This window comes from Sparus aurata, chromosome 22, assembly GCF_900880675.1.
Source record: "Sparus aurata chromosome 22, fSpaAur1.1, whole genome shotgun sequence".
Classification (NCBI taxonomy): Eukaryota; Metazoa; Chordata; class Actinopteri; order Spariformes; family Sparidae; genus Sparus; species Sparus aurata.
Genome location: NC_044208.1, coordinates 16,285,817 through 16,301,811, shown reverse-complemented (window position 1 = coordinate 16,301,811; position 15,995 = coordinate 16,285,817). Strand labels below are relative to the sequence as shown.

General features: G+C 41.6%; 1 protein-coding gene across 1 annotated transcript; it reads right to left on the bottom strand.

The window, feature by feature from the left end:
* Window positions 1–10,607: 10,607 nt before the first annotated feature.
* slc30a1a (solute carrier family 30 member 1a) lies at window positions 10,608–15,681 on the bottom strand. The gene is made up of 2 exons (XM_030405861.1): window positions 14,728–15,681; window positions 10,608–13,278 (listed from the first exon to the last, which is right to left on the bottom strand). The coding sequence occupies exons 1-2, from the start codon at window positions 15,299–15,301 to the stop codon at window positions 12,371–12,373; spliced, it is 1,482 nt and encodes a 493-aa protein (XP_030261721.1). The 5' UTR covers window positions 15,302–15,681; the 3' UTR covers window positions 10,608–12,370.
* Between the last annotated feature and the right edge of the window lie 314 nt (window positions 15,682–15,995).

Below are 15,995 nucleotides of genomic sequence, written 5' to 3'. Positions count from 1 at the left end.
AAAGGCTGATCACGCCTATTTCAAATGCTCAAATGCTTAATGGTACATTAAGTACCCATTAAGCCCATGCCAGACTTTTGACATATTTTGACAAATTAAACAATAAAAATATTAAAAATGGGTATAAATGAATTATTGACACTTAAATGAGACATTAGACTATCATTTTAACTAAAATGTTAAAATGATAGTCTACTTTTGTAAATTTGTTTCGGCGTTTGTAAGAGTGTTTTGTATCATGTTAATTTGTTTTCTGAAATCTAAATTTGTTTTCTGAAATGTAAATTTGTTTCGGTAATGTAATTTTGTTTTATGATATGTAAAAATGTTTTCCAAAATGTAAATTTGTCTCAAGCTTCGTAAAAGTGTTTCACATTTTGTAATTTTGGTTTGCACCTCCCGGCCACCGTACTACCCACCCCCAACCCCACCTCCGTATCATATCAAGTTAAAGTTAGCTAACTACCGACTAGGCTAACAGGATAATATTAGCTAATTGACAAGCACTTACTGGGCAGAATGGCTCTTCAAATGACGAACAAAGTTTGAAGTTGTCGCTTGGCTGTCCGAGATGTTTATGTCGCATGTCTTGCACTGTGCTGTGCATCTTTCAGACTCTCAACACCCCTCCCGCTGCCATGTTGATGCAGATCTGATATTAGAGGGTCGGTTTCTCAAATAACCACATAAGGTACGTAGAGAGGGCATGATTGATTGACAGGGTAGTGATCCAATCATGACAACGCCATTCTCAGCCTGCGCTCCTACCGAGTAATCGATATACAGTATATATATATATTTTTTTAATTAATGTATTAATTTATATTCAAACTGAAATCATGAACTGAATAACACTCGTCATTCAAGTCATTGTGTCTCAAATCAAGTCAAGTCTAGAGTCATTAACTTCCAAGTCCGAGTCGAGTCTCAAGTCTTTTATTTTTTTTCAAGTCAAGTCACAAGTCATCAAAACAGCGACTCGAGTCGACTCGAGTCCAAGTCACAGTGACTCGAGTCTCCATCTCTGGTGGACCTTGACTTAAAGGAATTGTTTGATATTTTTGAAAACATGCTTATTTACATACTTTTTGAGAATTTGATGGGAAGATCGATACCGCTCTCATGTCTGAAGCTACAGCCAGCAGCCAGTTAGCTTATCTTACCATAAAGACTTGCAAGACTGGAAACAAGCTAGCCATTTTTACATTAAAAAAAAGGTATAAAATATAAAAATATAAATCTTGGGATAGAGCCAGACTAGATGTTCTTTTCCTAGTTTCCAGTCTCTATGCAATTTTACCAACCCTGCTGCTAGCATTAGCTTCCTATCGACCACACTGACAGAGAGGTATTGATCTTCTCATCTATCCTGTGACAAGAAAGCAAGTTAGCATATCTCCCTCGATTTTTTATTGATTTATAAGAACAAAATATACTGATCAACGTCTCTGCTGGCTAATTTTGAACTGCAAAAATGGCAGAGGGTTTAAGATAATGTTCTCCATCAGTAGAGGAGCATGTAGTCCTGATCTGAGAACGCTAACAGCCCAACCACTCGAGATCCAAGACTTTTCGTCCTGAGAAAAGTCAGAATGAGCACCTATTGATGCTAATAACTGCTGACAGTGCAGTGGACTTTTAATGAGCAATGTACAAATGTGTGAGGACTTCTTCCCCCGCTGCTCATCGTCATCATCGTCATCATCACCACCACCAGAGAGCTGGTTAACATTCCAGCCCTTCTAATCTCTCTCTGGGACTGTCAGGTCTTTTGTGGGTATGAACATGTGGTCAGCTTAAAGGTTTCTGAGAGGAGTGTGGGAGAGGACAACCCTGCAGCGAAGTCCAGGAAGATCCGTCTCTGAGCCAGAGGTTTGGATTTACCTCTTTTAAATAACAGGCTCATCTACTCATACCTTGGATTTGGAGTGTGTTGTTGGGGGTCTGGGCGGAGGGTTTCATAGTAGTTGTTGAGACATTTCACTCAACACATATGTCTAGCACTAAAGCAAAAGTCAGTCAGGCAGGCAGTCTTTGGGTACCATGAATGCCTCTGCAAAATGTACAACCATTTTGTTGGGACATTTTAATTGGGATAACACTGTTAAAAATACAGTCAAAAAGAAGAAAGGAAACAAAAAGTGTGGTACAGTTTCTGTGGGGTAATAAGAAGCCCTACATTTCATGAAGTAAACAAAGGCGCTCTTTAGAAAGTGCAGAAGAAAGGAAGTGAAACAAGCAGTACGCATCACCCTCACTGAAGTCCTCCAGAGTCATCAGTTTGTCTTTACAGCCCACACACTGAAACACAAACCTGTTAGTGTTTCACTTCAGTATTTCTGTATTTGTTGAATTAAAAGAAACCCTGTCAAATGATCTGGCTCACTGTCACATCTGACAATCTGACTGTCAAAATAATGAATATATGAGATGTCACACATTTTTAAAAACATTTCAGGTCATTTTACTTAGAAAGGTTTTAACCTCCCTGGCCTTTTGGAGAGGAGATGTTCTGGCAGAAGCTGAGGCAGACAGTCCAGCTCCTGAATTGATTGTACTGAGAGGGAATCGACCCCAGCAGCAGTGAAACCGCAGTCTCTCATCTGTAAATGGGACTATACAGTTTGACACAGTGGACTCTTTCTCTCTAAACAAAGCTTCAGAGGTCGCAGTCACTTTAAGCTTTATTCCTCATTTTCTTTTAACATGACAGAGGACAAACGGGATGAAATCATCCCCCATTTCACACCTGATGCATTTATTTCTACTCATTTTACGTTATTGTTTAAATTCTATCTAATCTAAAATGTTTGCGATGTACAGTATAATACCCTAAAAACGTTCCCAAATTGAATGCAAAAATGCCCAGCGCATAAGGCGACATAATGGAAATGTAAACAGGTTGCTGTGCTAATGTCCCCAGAGAAATCCAGAGTATACAGTTGAAACCAGAAGTTTACATACACTATATAAAAAGACACATATGCTTTTTTTCCCACTGTCTGACATGAAATCAGACAATCACTTTTCCTGTTTTAGGTCCGTTAGGATTGCCAAAATTATTTCTATTTGCTAAATGCCAGAATAATGAGAGAAGGATTTTTTTAGACAATTTTTTATGACTTTCTTCAAAGTCAGAAGTTTACATACATTTCATTAGTATTTGGTACCATTGCCTTTAAACTGTATGACTTGGGTCAAATATTTTGGATATCCTTCCACAAGCTTCTCACAATAGTTGGCAGGAATTTTGTCCCATTCCTCCTGACAGAACTGGTGTAACTGAACCAAGTTTGTAGGCCGCCTTGCTCGCACATGCCTTTTCAGCTCTTCCCATAAATTTTCAATAGGATTGAGATCAGGGCTTTGTGATGGCCACTGCAAAACATTGGCTTTGTTATCCTTAAGCCACTTTGTAACCAGTTTGGCAGTATGCTTCGGGTCATTGTCCATTTGAAAGACCCATTTGCGCCCAAGCTTTAACTTCCTGGCCAATGTCTTGAGAGGTTGCTTCAGTATTTCCACATAATGTTCTTTCCTCATGATGCCATCTATTTTGTGAAGTGCGCCAGTCCCTCCTGCAGCAAAACAACCCCACAACATGATGCTGCCACTCCTGTATTTCACAGTTGGGATGGTGTTCTTAGGCTTGCAAGCTTTCCCCTTTTTCCTCTAAACGTAACAATGGTCATTATGGCCGAACAGTTCGATTTTAGTTTCGTCAGACCACAGGACATGTCTCCAAAAATTAAGGTCTTTGTCCCTGTGTGCATTTGCAAACTGTAACCTGGCATTTTTATGTTTCTTTTGGAGTAATGGCTTCTTCCTGGCAGAGTGGCCTTTCAGCCCATGTCGGTACAGTACTCGTTTCACTGTGGATAATGACACACTCTTACCAGCTTCAGCCAGCATCTTCACAAGGTCTTTTGCTTTGTTCTTGGGTTAATATGCACATTTCTGACCAAAGCACATTCATCTCTGGGACACAGACCTGAGCGGTATGATGGCTGGACATTCCCATGGTGTTTATACTTGCATATAATTGTTTGAACAGATGAACGTGGCACCTTCAGGCATCTGGAAATTTCACCCAAGGATGAACCAGACTTGTGCAAGTTCACAATTCTCTTCCTGATATCTTGGCTGATTTCTTTTGACTTTCCCATGACGTTACAAAAAGAAGCAGTGTGTTTCAGGTGTGCCTTAAAATCAACAGGTGTGTCTCTAATTAACTCAAATGTTGTCAATAAACCAGAAGCTTCCAAAGACATGACATCATCATCTGGGCTTTCCCAAATTGTTTAAAGGCATAGTAATCTTAGTGTATGTAAACTTCTGACTTTGAAGAAAGTAATAAAAAATTGTCTAAAAAAAATCTGTCTGTCATTATTCTGGCATTTAGCAAATAGAAATAATTTTGGTAATCCTAACGGACCTAAAACAGGAAAAGTGATTGTCTGATTTCATGTCAGACAGTGAGAAAAAAAGCATATGTTTCTTTTTATATAGTATATCTAAACTTCTGGTTTCAACTGTATATACTCACTACTCCGTCTCTAGGGCTGGACCTTAGCGGCTAACTACCTCAACTTTCTGCTTGTAGATTGATCACTTCATGTGTGTAGGTGTATATAGCTGAGTAGGAAGCTTAATGGTGACTACAATACATAATACTACAATCTTTTGAGTTTGTTTATAGCCTAACGTTAGCTTTTAATGCTACAAAACTGATTAAAGTGGTGTTTATTTGTGAAGATTATCTTGCTGATAATCCAAGTCTGGTGTGAAAAACTTGGGTTTGCCGCAGAACTTATATTCTGCAATGATCCAAAAAAGTGATAATATTAATGTGATGAAAAATAATCCCATTAGTTTTTTTGTCAAGGGACAAAAATATGTCATTGCTACAGCACTCTGTTGTGAATGTATTATTATTGTTTTTGAAAACCAATGGGTGTTTAAATGGTTTGTTAAGCTTCAGATGTTGGAAGAAATCTCCTGCAATATTTTCTTTTTTTGCTCTTTCCAATAAAGATAGTATGTTTAACAATATAATACGTATACATTCGGCATTAAAATGTCTAAAACCTTCAGCGCTTTGTTATATACTTTCCTCTGTTGTGTAATTACATTATCCCTCATTTCTTGGTAGAAAGGCTTTTGGCGGTTGAAATTATATTGTACATTTAAAGTCATAGTTCATCGAAGTCCATCAAATTGTCATGTAATGTTATCTCACAATCTTCCTGCATTTTCCAATGATCACATGGTAACTATTTTTGAGAAAACTGAATTAGCTTGGTGACACAGAAGAGACACTGAGGCTAAGTTTCACGTATCATCAGGACGCCTCTTTTGGGGCACTGTGTGCTGAGCTCCCCTCTGCTAAGTGACGGCAGAGTTGGAGCTCTCGCACGTCACTGCACCTTCAAATGCTGCGTTAGCAAAGCTGAACCCATGTAGGAGCTGAGTGACCCCTCACCCTTTGGGTCCAGTGTTCACCTCTCTCTCTCTCTCTCTCTCTCTCTCCCCCCCCTCTGAGCTCAACCTCATGTCCTGCTGCTCACCGTGTCTGAAAATCCCAGGGACAAAGCCAGGGAGACAGATGGCCTGGTGCGACCACACATACAAACACACACACACACACACACACACAGTAGGGTGACTGGGTACTGGACTTAAAATACCCCACATTGTCAGTTTGTTTTATTGTTAGGGGGCATTCGTGCCTGTTTAACTGTAAGAACAAATCTGACACGACACTTTTTTTATAGCGCAAACTGTTAATTTGATTGGTTTCATGTAAGTCATCTACCTGGGAGAGTCTTTAAAGGAAAGGTTTAACATTTTGCTGATTAAAATTCTTCCATTTACAGCAGGGATTTAGATGACAAGAAATAATGTTTTTTCTAGTAAATACATAATCATGAGAAACTTATCTCAGCTCAGCACAAAGGGCAGCATGCCTGGCTCTGTCCACAGGCAACAAAACCTTCCTTCCACCATCTCTAAAGCTCGATGAAAATACCCGGATCTTCCGTGTTGTGGGGCCCAGAGTGTGTGCACACTAGAGACTTCCACCGATCGAGCCGGCTAACTTCTGGTTTAGAGCCCGGCTTACTTGAATGAGGATAAAATAATTTAATCGCGCGGCTCTTCTAGACTTTCCAAATTTTATTGGAACCAGAGGCTCAAATTTTGGCAGTCAAATTAGTCATTTAGCGGAGATTGTGATACTTAGAAAAATGTATCCACCTTTTTTCAGATGCTTCTTTCACAATGTTAGCTTATGGGAAAAAGTCTTTTTGGGCCCCAGAGCATCACGTGACGATGCAAGTATATGGTTTCAGAATCAGAGTCAGTATTCCTGTATTGTCCCAGGACAGTAGCATTATAAAAAACAATAACAATAGTAAAAAAATGAACAATATCATTAAAAAGTAAGAAATAGAATAGACTTGTACATATGAACATAATACTGTACAACATTAACATGTAATTATAAACAGTGTGGCAGTGAATTGCTATTTACAATAAATATGGGTATTATAATAAATATGGGTATTATGAAAACTGGCTTCAGAGCCTGCCGATCGTCCTGGAGGCCCTGGTTTATGGTTTATGTGCTCTTCTTCTCAAATATGCCACCAGAAAAGCAAGTTTGTAACTTTTGTTTTAAGGATTCTGGTAAGAGTTGTTTTCAAGATTACTATGTAAACATTCTTTGTGCGTACTAAACTAACACCACAATCTTTCCTTACTTAAACTTAGCAGCAGTAATATGTGTCACTACCCAATCTGAGTCACACATGCGCAAGTGCATCCGCCATAATGGACAGCTAGGTAAGGAAACAGTTTCTTGTGTTTCCCTTCTGTATTTTTTTTTTGTTGTAAAATAACCTCCATGGTGAAGGTAACACAGATGTCAGCAGTGGGTGCATGCAGACCCTCTGGACTGTTTGCACACAATGAGGCTGCAGGAAAGGTGCAAAGAACACCTGACTTAAACAAAGAGCACACAAAAGGAGCTGCTGTGTGCATGAACCTCTTTCTGTTCACATGAAAAGGGACAGAGAGGGAGGAGAGAGCAGCCCGGCAGCACTGAGGAATGCTGGGTAGAGCCCCGTTCTTGTTGCCTTTGGAATGCCCTAGGGCCTCTTATGTAAGTCCCGTTGGGCCGGCAGCTGCCCCGTCAGCCCCACAGTCACAGTCAGTAGCCATCGCTGAAACTCAGCCACGGGATAAAGGCAGTATCCGCGTCTTTACACCGCAGAGAGCACTTGTGAAATGCTGCAATTATGGACTTATGTAATTGTAGCATGACAGCTCCACGACTCACTCACTTTGTGTGTCAGACTTACCTCTAACCATCATTACTGCTCAGGTAGTCTGAGGTTTTGTAGCTGGGCCAGAAAACATGAGCCACAAATATCCGGTCAGACCAGATCGACGTCACGTTTGTTTGTTCAGGAGTTTTCACTGACAATTTGACTGACACTGATGTTCTCACCTCATGCACCATAAACTTTTTTCCCAGTAGTTTCATCGTGAAACATTCAACCGATTTCAGTTTTACTAAACTAATTACCTTACTACTAATTACATTACATTACATTATTTTATTGAGTATATCAACTTGATTCATTTTTTAACCTTGATCCTGTTGTTTATTCAAAACACTTGTTATAAACGTTTGCACAGCCCCAGTTGGCAGAATAACATTTTGGCAAAGAAATGTAAAGGTTCAACATGGTTTGCAGAAATGTATACTGCCAACATATAGTCTGGCAGCTGCACTGAAAATTGATGGATGTATTTCCTAAGGAATTTCAAAAACAAGTTGGGTTGAATTAAAAACAGGTTGAAGCTGCTATGTGTAAGAAAAGATGATATTTGACTCTCATTCCAAACATGTCGAATAACGATGCTCTGGGAAATGTACAAAATGTTCATTTGTTTACAGAAATGTCTTTAAAAGACCTATAACATATAAACCACTATGAAATCGGACATTTTACCCAATGAGCACTTTGCTTAAAGATTTTTAATGCTTGACTTTTACTTCTAATGGTTTATTTTTGAAGTATTACTACTTTCACAGAAATAAAAGATCTAAATATTTCTTCTACCTCTGCTTTTACAGCATGTCTGTGTTTTGTGCCTGCTATTTAATCAGAATCAGAATTCCTTTACTCGCCACGCAAACGGGGCAATTTCTGTGTCACAGCAGCCAAAGGACAGATCAATTTAACAATAAGCAATAATAATAGTGAAAAATAAACAGTGTGATAAAAAGGTAAGAAATAAAAATGGACTTGTGCATACAAAGTACGTACAATATGAACACTGTAATTATAAACAGTGTGGGCAGTGTACTGTTATTGATGAATAATAAATATGGGTATGAAAAATGTGAAGTGGGTTATGTGGAGAGTTTTTATTGCACATCGCACAAGTGAGGTCTGCTGGGAGCAGCGCTGGTTGTGAAGTCTGACAGCAGTAGGAAGGAAGGACCTGCGATACCTCTCCTTCACACACCTGGGGTGTGTCAGTCCATCACTGAAGTAGCTGCCCATTGCTGTGATAGTGACCTATGTAGCAACATATATATCATATGATGTCTACTACAAAAAAGTTTTTAAAAATGTGAGTTGAATTAGATAGCTAAATAAATTAAGCAACTTTATGGCTACCATATTAAAACCTCTGTGGTTGGTTGATCAACCCTCAAAGAGCGTTTCCACTGTCTGCATATAGAGCTACATGCTGTTTTATGCATATACAGTTTAATTAGCATTTTAACAACTTCCCTCTGTATCAGTGGCGGTTCTAGACCAGTTTTAATAGGGGGGCCAGGTTGGGGCCGGCTTTTTTGTTAGGGGGCACATACAACCCGTAAAAAAGGATAAATCCCTCATTCAGACAAAGCAGTGTTTACAATTTCAGCAATTTTGATTGGGTAGTAAACTGCTGAGACACTTTATTTCTGCCTTTCCCTTCAGAACAAAATCATTGCAAGAAATCTGTCATTGTATTATTAATGCAGACTCCCTGTCAGGGGGGCCACAGGGTGGTCCAGACTCAGAGTTACGGGGGCACTGGCCCCTGTTGGCCCCCCCCCCTAGAACCGCCCCTGCTCTGTATGCTGACATTGTCCTCAAAGAAAACTCATAACATGTGATTTACAGAGCAGATATCTACAGTCTACAGTGCATCCTAACTTCAGCTGGACTTAACAGAAAACTGGAATGTCGGCTAATAATGTTAAAGCGACCTGCTTCTTTAAACCTAAATCTCCTCTGTAATCTCCTTCACACTTCTGTGGCTACAGTGGATTTAATAGGCGAAAGAAAAATGACAGGTCAACTTTTTTTGTTGGCACAGTGAGAAACTGGTGCTAAGTGATTCAACAAAAACTAAAGATAACTAGTTACACCAGTTTCAGTTTGTTACCATTGGCTCCTAGTCATTTGACAACGCTATTACTGACTGAGCCTACTGAGAACACAGTAACCAGAACCTTACGGATTGGTTTCATTGCTCATATGGAGGCAGAGTTTTAAGGCCCTGGTTCTGGTTACTGTGTTTATTCATTGTGCTGACGGATAACCTTAAGCGTTTAATCATGAATCTACATCAGTCAACAGCTGCTGTTTGTATCTCAAATAACCTACAGCCATGTGCAAGTGATGTGATCACAGGTAAACTATGAAGTGTTTTTGAAAGTTTGTTGCTTTTTCTTTTTTTGTGAAGTTGCTACTGGTGTTTTTATTACTTTAAATTTGCTTTAATAAATGGTTTGCAAAGCAGTTAATTGTTTGTTAACAAAGAAATAACTTTTACTGTACATCTACCATTTATTAATGATGGTTTTTATAAATAATGACAGTTGTATTTTTCTTTGGTCATTTTCTGTCTTTTTTTAAATATGTTTCTCTCTTTGGTGTATTTTGCATCTGGTCTTTTTTTTTTGTCAATTCCCATATTTTTGTGACCGTTTTCCTTCTGTGGCTATTTTTGAATTACTTTGTGGTCGTTCTGGGTCTCTGTTGGTCGTGTTATTGATGTTTCAACTTGAAGCGTGAGGCTGTGGCCCAGGGGCACCGTGCCCGCATGTTCTCAATAGGCTCAGTCAGTAATAGCGTTGTCACGGTAATGGAATTTCTTACTTCAATACCTTTACAGGCTTGTGTACTGTGTGTTGAGCACAGCAGCATCCTAATTAATTTACTCCTGACTAGGGCACAGAGAGGACTGAGCAAGAAAGTGCAGCTGGTACAGGTGCATCAATACTGTAGGAAAATTTGTATTAAAATTGTCTCAAATTTTTCAGAATCGATGTTAAACATCAGTTTCATTTATTCATTCAGTAATCCATCCATGATACTAATAACACAAATATCTTCTGACGTGGAGGAGGGACAGACTCAAAATGGAATGTGCTGATGTTCATTGCGTCTCTCAAAAAGACTGAAAAAACCAAAATCATCTCTAAAAGGATCTTAAAGCTGGTTTACGTTGGCTTTTTCTTCCTTTAAAACCCCCCCAGGCACCCCATTATTCTGAATAAAAGGGTTTCAGAAAGTAAGAATAAGGCGAAGTACAAATTTGGCTTCATCAACTGTACCAAACAGCCACATTTTATTTATTTCACAATGACACATTGGACAGTTACTGTAGATATATAGTATATCAAAAACACATCAGTTGACATGTCATCATATCTAAAATTAAAAAACACTTGTTTTCAATTTGAACATAGAGCTCAAGTCTTAAAAGACACAGAATAAAAGTGACCAAACATTACAAATGAAGGAACGCGTCAAAATACATTTCCCAGCACATAGTTCTATATTGCATACACATTTATTCGGGAGTGAAAATATGAAATGAATTGATGGACCACCTTTAAATGATATCTGTGGTGATGAGTGAAAATTCAGAAAATATCCAAGGCCACCGTATGGACTTCAATTCAGCAGAAACAGCGTGCTCAGCTGTCCAATGCAGAGGACAGAAAAGCTGTAAGATGAGTCATTCCCTACACAGTTATGAGTAATGTCGGGGGATACCAGCAGGTTCTGGTAAGCAGCAAACTGGCGCTCTTAGTGGAGCTCCTAAATGTCGAACACCAAGTCTCGGTTTGGTCATGTGAACAAAGTAGAACGTTCTGGAAATATAAAACCTACCTCAGCAAGGATTGTGACGAGGTGCCGATCACATTCATGAGGATTTTTAACTAAAATCAAACAGCCGTCATCAGAAGGCTTTTCAGTACAGATTCATACAGAGAATATTTCATTTTCATTTTGTCAGAATGGCATACAGCGCTCATTTCCTTACAACAGACCCAACCCTCTGGCTTGCAAGGCATCAAATTTGTAAATAAACATTAAATCAGGTGACTGTGCCGTTGCAAGAAGTTCAGTCACACGATGTCTACTATACTTAGTGCTCTACCACAGCAGTTTCTTGTACTTAAAGGCAAGGTGAAAGAGGTGTTGATACGGCTTCTGTATCCAACTAATGACTGCGATTAAAACTGAGTCAAGGCCAGAAGAAAGTCGTGAAGAACAGAAACATTAGAAAACGTCACATTTGAAAAAACGACTACAGCATAGATGGTCCGTCAAAAAACAGACAGAAGACAGAAAATTTTTAAAAAGATTTCCATCACCCAAACTAATTACAAACAGCATCTACAGAGAGAAATAGATCATTTCTAATAACTTAAATACTTAAATTAGTATGCAATACAATATTATTCCTTTTGGGGCCAGAGGGTAAGAAAAAATGAGAAGGTAGACTCTTTGCCAACAGGTCCATAGGCAAAATAACACAATAACCAAGTGAAGTGTGCTCTGACTTGCATGTGTTGTGTGTTGTGGAGGAGAGGAGGTCTCCCAGAACCCTTCAGTCCTGCAGTAAGAAGCTTTGGCACAGAAACACCATGGGACGAGATGACGCATCACGACACGGTGCTAATGAGGGACACTCATGCAGGCCTCACTCCAGTCCTGGAGGAGATGAGGTCAGTGAACCCCAACATGCATCGCTGCCATACTGCCAGGGCAACAGACAACAAGAGAGGGGCTGAGAGGTAGAGGAGAGGCTGGGAGGAAGGAGACGGGAGAGAGGGTATATTGAGAGAGAGAGGATGAAAAGAAACGGCTCAAATGCATTTTTTGGGAGGGTTTTTAAGCCTTAAACAGGGGAAATGACAGAGAATAAAAGGCTATGGGGAACCATTTCACTGTCAGGGTCAGGACAGTACAACGGGTCGAAAAAAGATAACAGCTTCCATGACAATGATTTTAGCCTGGTGTGCTGGTTTCCAGCGTCTCCTCCGTTTCTCTCTTTCCAGTCCATCTCACAGAGACGACTCCACCTCTCTGGTGATGGTAACCTCTGCCTCTGACTGAGGGCACACCTGAATGGCTGCGGGCTCCTCTGAGTTCTCTCTGATCACCTCCAGGGCTGAGGCAGCAGCAGCCTTGCAGTCAGTGCCAGCCTTCTTATCAGAGTCTGTGTTCTGTTTGTCCGCAGAGCCGCAGCACAGCTTGGGGGCACACTGAGTCCGACAGGAGAGCTCACAGAGGGAGTCTCGAGACTCCGAGTTGAACGTGACAAACTCGGGCTGGATGGTGGTGGCATGGATGCCCTCGTCGTGGAAGAAGTCCTTGATGCGCTTGGCCACTTCCATGTAAGATGTGGGGTCGTGGCATTTGATGTGCGCTGTAGCGATGATGCGGCTGCCAGCCAGCTGCCAGATGTGGAGCTCGTGGATGGCAAGGACGCCTTCCAGACTCAGCAGTTGCTCATTGAGCCGGTGCATGTTGATCTGCTTGGGCACGGTCTGTAGCAGGATGAGGGCCGACTCTTTGAGCAGTGGATATGTAGTATACAGCAGGATGCCCACCATTATGATGCAGAGTGTGGGATCCAGGTAGAGGACCCAGCAGGGCCCGGCAATTTTCATGGTCGACATAGTCGGACCATCCAGCAAGTTGACAAGCGTGTGGTTGACGTGCTGGTGGTCTGTGGTGTGGCTGTTGATGCACGGGTTTACGCACACCTCGCCATCTATGCAGGGCTGCCACACAAAGTTAAATATCAAAGCAGTGACCACCACAATGACAGAGCCCAGGGCATCGCCCAACACATGAAGGAAGACCCCGCGCATGTTCAGCTGGGCTGACGAGTCGTGGTCGTGGTCCATCTCCTCATAGTGGGTGTTGCCATTCATCTGCACCTCTGTGCTCTCTTTACAGCTGATTTCTGACAATAAAACAGAGAAGCTGGTTTACTTTAGGGGAACACAGAGTTAAAATGTAATAATCTGCTAAACTTTGACACCTAAATGCCAATGCAGCATTCAAAGAAGATATATAGACATCACAGAAATGACTACTACATTAGAAATGTTGCTTTGAAAAATTACTGGGGAAAAAACAAGGATACACTGACTACAGAAACAAAAGGTGTAACTAATTGGCCTGCAGGAGGAGATTCCTCGAAGATGCTATCAATAGCAGCCAATTAATAAATTGTTGAGTTACATAATTTGGGGTCGAAGCAGCAGCTTGAAACTCAATACAAAAAGACATGCTGGAGTGGCTCTTTTCAGTCAAGAGAAGGGTGGCAATGGCAATTTCCTCAGCCATTCATTCCATCAAGTAGACTGAGTAGTGTTTCTTAGCAATGTTATAGCTCTTGTTACTTGAGTCTGTTCTTTACCCGCTCCTACAAACAGGAGAGACATACCAGACAGCCATGCTGGATTAAATGAAAGAAATCCCTAATCCCAAACGTTACAAAACATTTTGTAGTAATTTATATCAAGCACATTCAGTTAGTTGTTGCAGGAAGCATACACAAGTCTGGGGGAACGGTACCTGAGCGATGGCTGCTCACTTACACCCCAGGACGCCGCTGGGTCATTCATCAACAGCTAATGGTTTGGCTGGGGCTGCCGGCTACAATGTTACACTGATGTATGACCCAGTAACAGCGATCAGAGGAGGAGGAGGGGGTATAGCCTCCATTTACTGAAACTGGTGGGGCCTAACAGTGTGGGGGAGACATGGTCTTCTGTATCTAGTGAGGGAGGAGGAGGAAGCCCTTTCAGGGGGTGGTTAAAATCTTATCTGACCACGACAAGCAGACAGAAGGACGAGCGATTTCTTCACATGCTTGTATTTAACTGACAATAAGTTAGAGTCGTGTAAAAATCGGGTTATCACTGCTGTACGAACCCAGAAGAATAATACACAAGGCCATCAGGAATTTTGACAAACGGGACACTACTACTAGTCCAAGCTTGTCAAAACAGGGTGACTCATGGCTAAGACTGACACAAGCTTCTGCATATCTCCCTGTTGATAAGACAGCAGATTGCAGTGAATCTTGCAAAGCATGAAACCTGAGCTTTTATTCATTTTGTCACTGAGGGAGGCCACGTTTCCAAGGATAGAATAACCCACAAACAAATATCCAGTAACAAACACAGATGCCCAAAAGCCTCTGTCACAGAAACAATAAGGATTAGTCACTCTGGCAGGGTGTCCTCGTGGTATACCGAAGATGTGCACTCTTATGCAATCTGGACTGCTAATAATGGAGATATGATATGGTAAAGCACATGCGGTCAAGTGAAATGCGGGACACAATAAGGCCTGATAAATAATGAAACTGCACAGTCGAGCGAAAAATGTAACCCACACAAACCTTTTCTTGGTCTCACATCACCAGGACTGTTGTGATTCGCCACCAAGTTGTTGGTCTCCTCTCCTGATGACCCGTTCCCAGCCTTCTGGATCTTCCCCGTCTTGCCCCTCTTGTTCTTACTTCCATGAGAGTGTCCTCCGTGGGAATGCCCGTGGCCTCCGCCGGCGTGGCCGTGAAACAAGCACAGTCCGACCAGGTTGACGAGGAGCCCCGCAGCGCCGACCCAGGCGACCATCTGCGGGCTTTCGATCTCATTGGGCTCGGTGAAGCGCTCGATAGCCTCCAGGATGATGGTGAAACACAGCGCCGTGAGGAAGACGGCGTTGACGAGCGCCCCCATCACCTCCGCCCGGATCCACCCGAAGGTGTTTTTGTTGGTAGAATGGGTTTTCTCGGCGAATCGCACCGCCACCAGAGCCACCATCAACGCAATTACGTCCGACAGCATATGAAAGGAGTCCGACAGCATCGATAGAGATGAGGTCATCCGGCTGACCACCACTTCCACAATGAAGAACCCAAAAGTCAATGAGAGCATACATAGCAGACGGACACGATTGGGCTCGCAAGCCATTTTCCCTTCGTCGAGTCAAGTTTCGAGTGATATACCGTTCAGTGTTTCTTCTCACGAGCTCGCTGGAGCATCAGCTAGCTAGCTCTCCGGTTCAACACAACTCCAAGCTAACGACTAACGTTACGATAGGTGGGTCCCTGAGACAATACGACTAATGCTAACAGCGTTTTCATTCACCGTTGTTATCCGGCGACGGCAGCATCCCTCGGCTAAATGGGAAGACAACCACAAGTGTAACTAATCCTGGATACGATTCTAGTTAATATAGTTTACAGTACGCTTCCAGCATTTTCCTCATACGTTTGCCGACGAGCTCCGGTTTGCAGACGGCTGAAACTTTGCACCCGAGCCGGTAAACTTTCCACACGGAACAAGGCACAGCGAGGACACGCCTCGGACGGTTCCGATTGGTGGAGAGGGTTCAGGGCTGTATGCGATTGGTCATATTTTGCAAGTCTCGTAGGAAGGCGGAGCAAACGTGCCAGACAACAGCGGTTGCTACACACGCTAACGGCAACTGTAATCTCGCGATGACATCCATAATCGATCTGTTTCTATGTGGTATCAAAACTCATCTATTTTTAACAGATATTCAAGACATTAATATATAAATGCGGAACACTGGCCAGTTATGCTTAAAATCTTTTATACTACGATTCATAATGAGTGTTTTCTCAGAGCTGAAAAATATAAA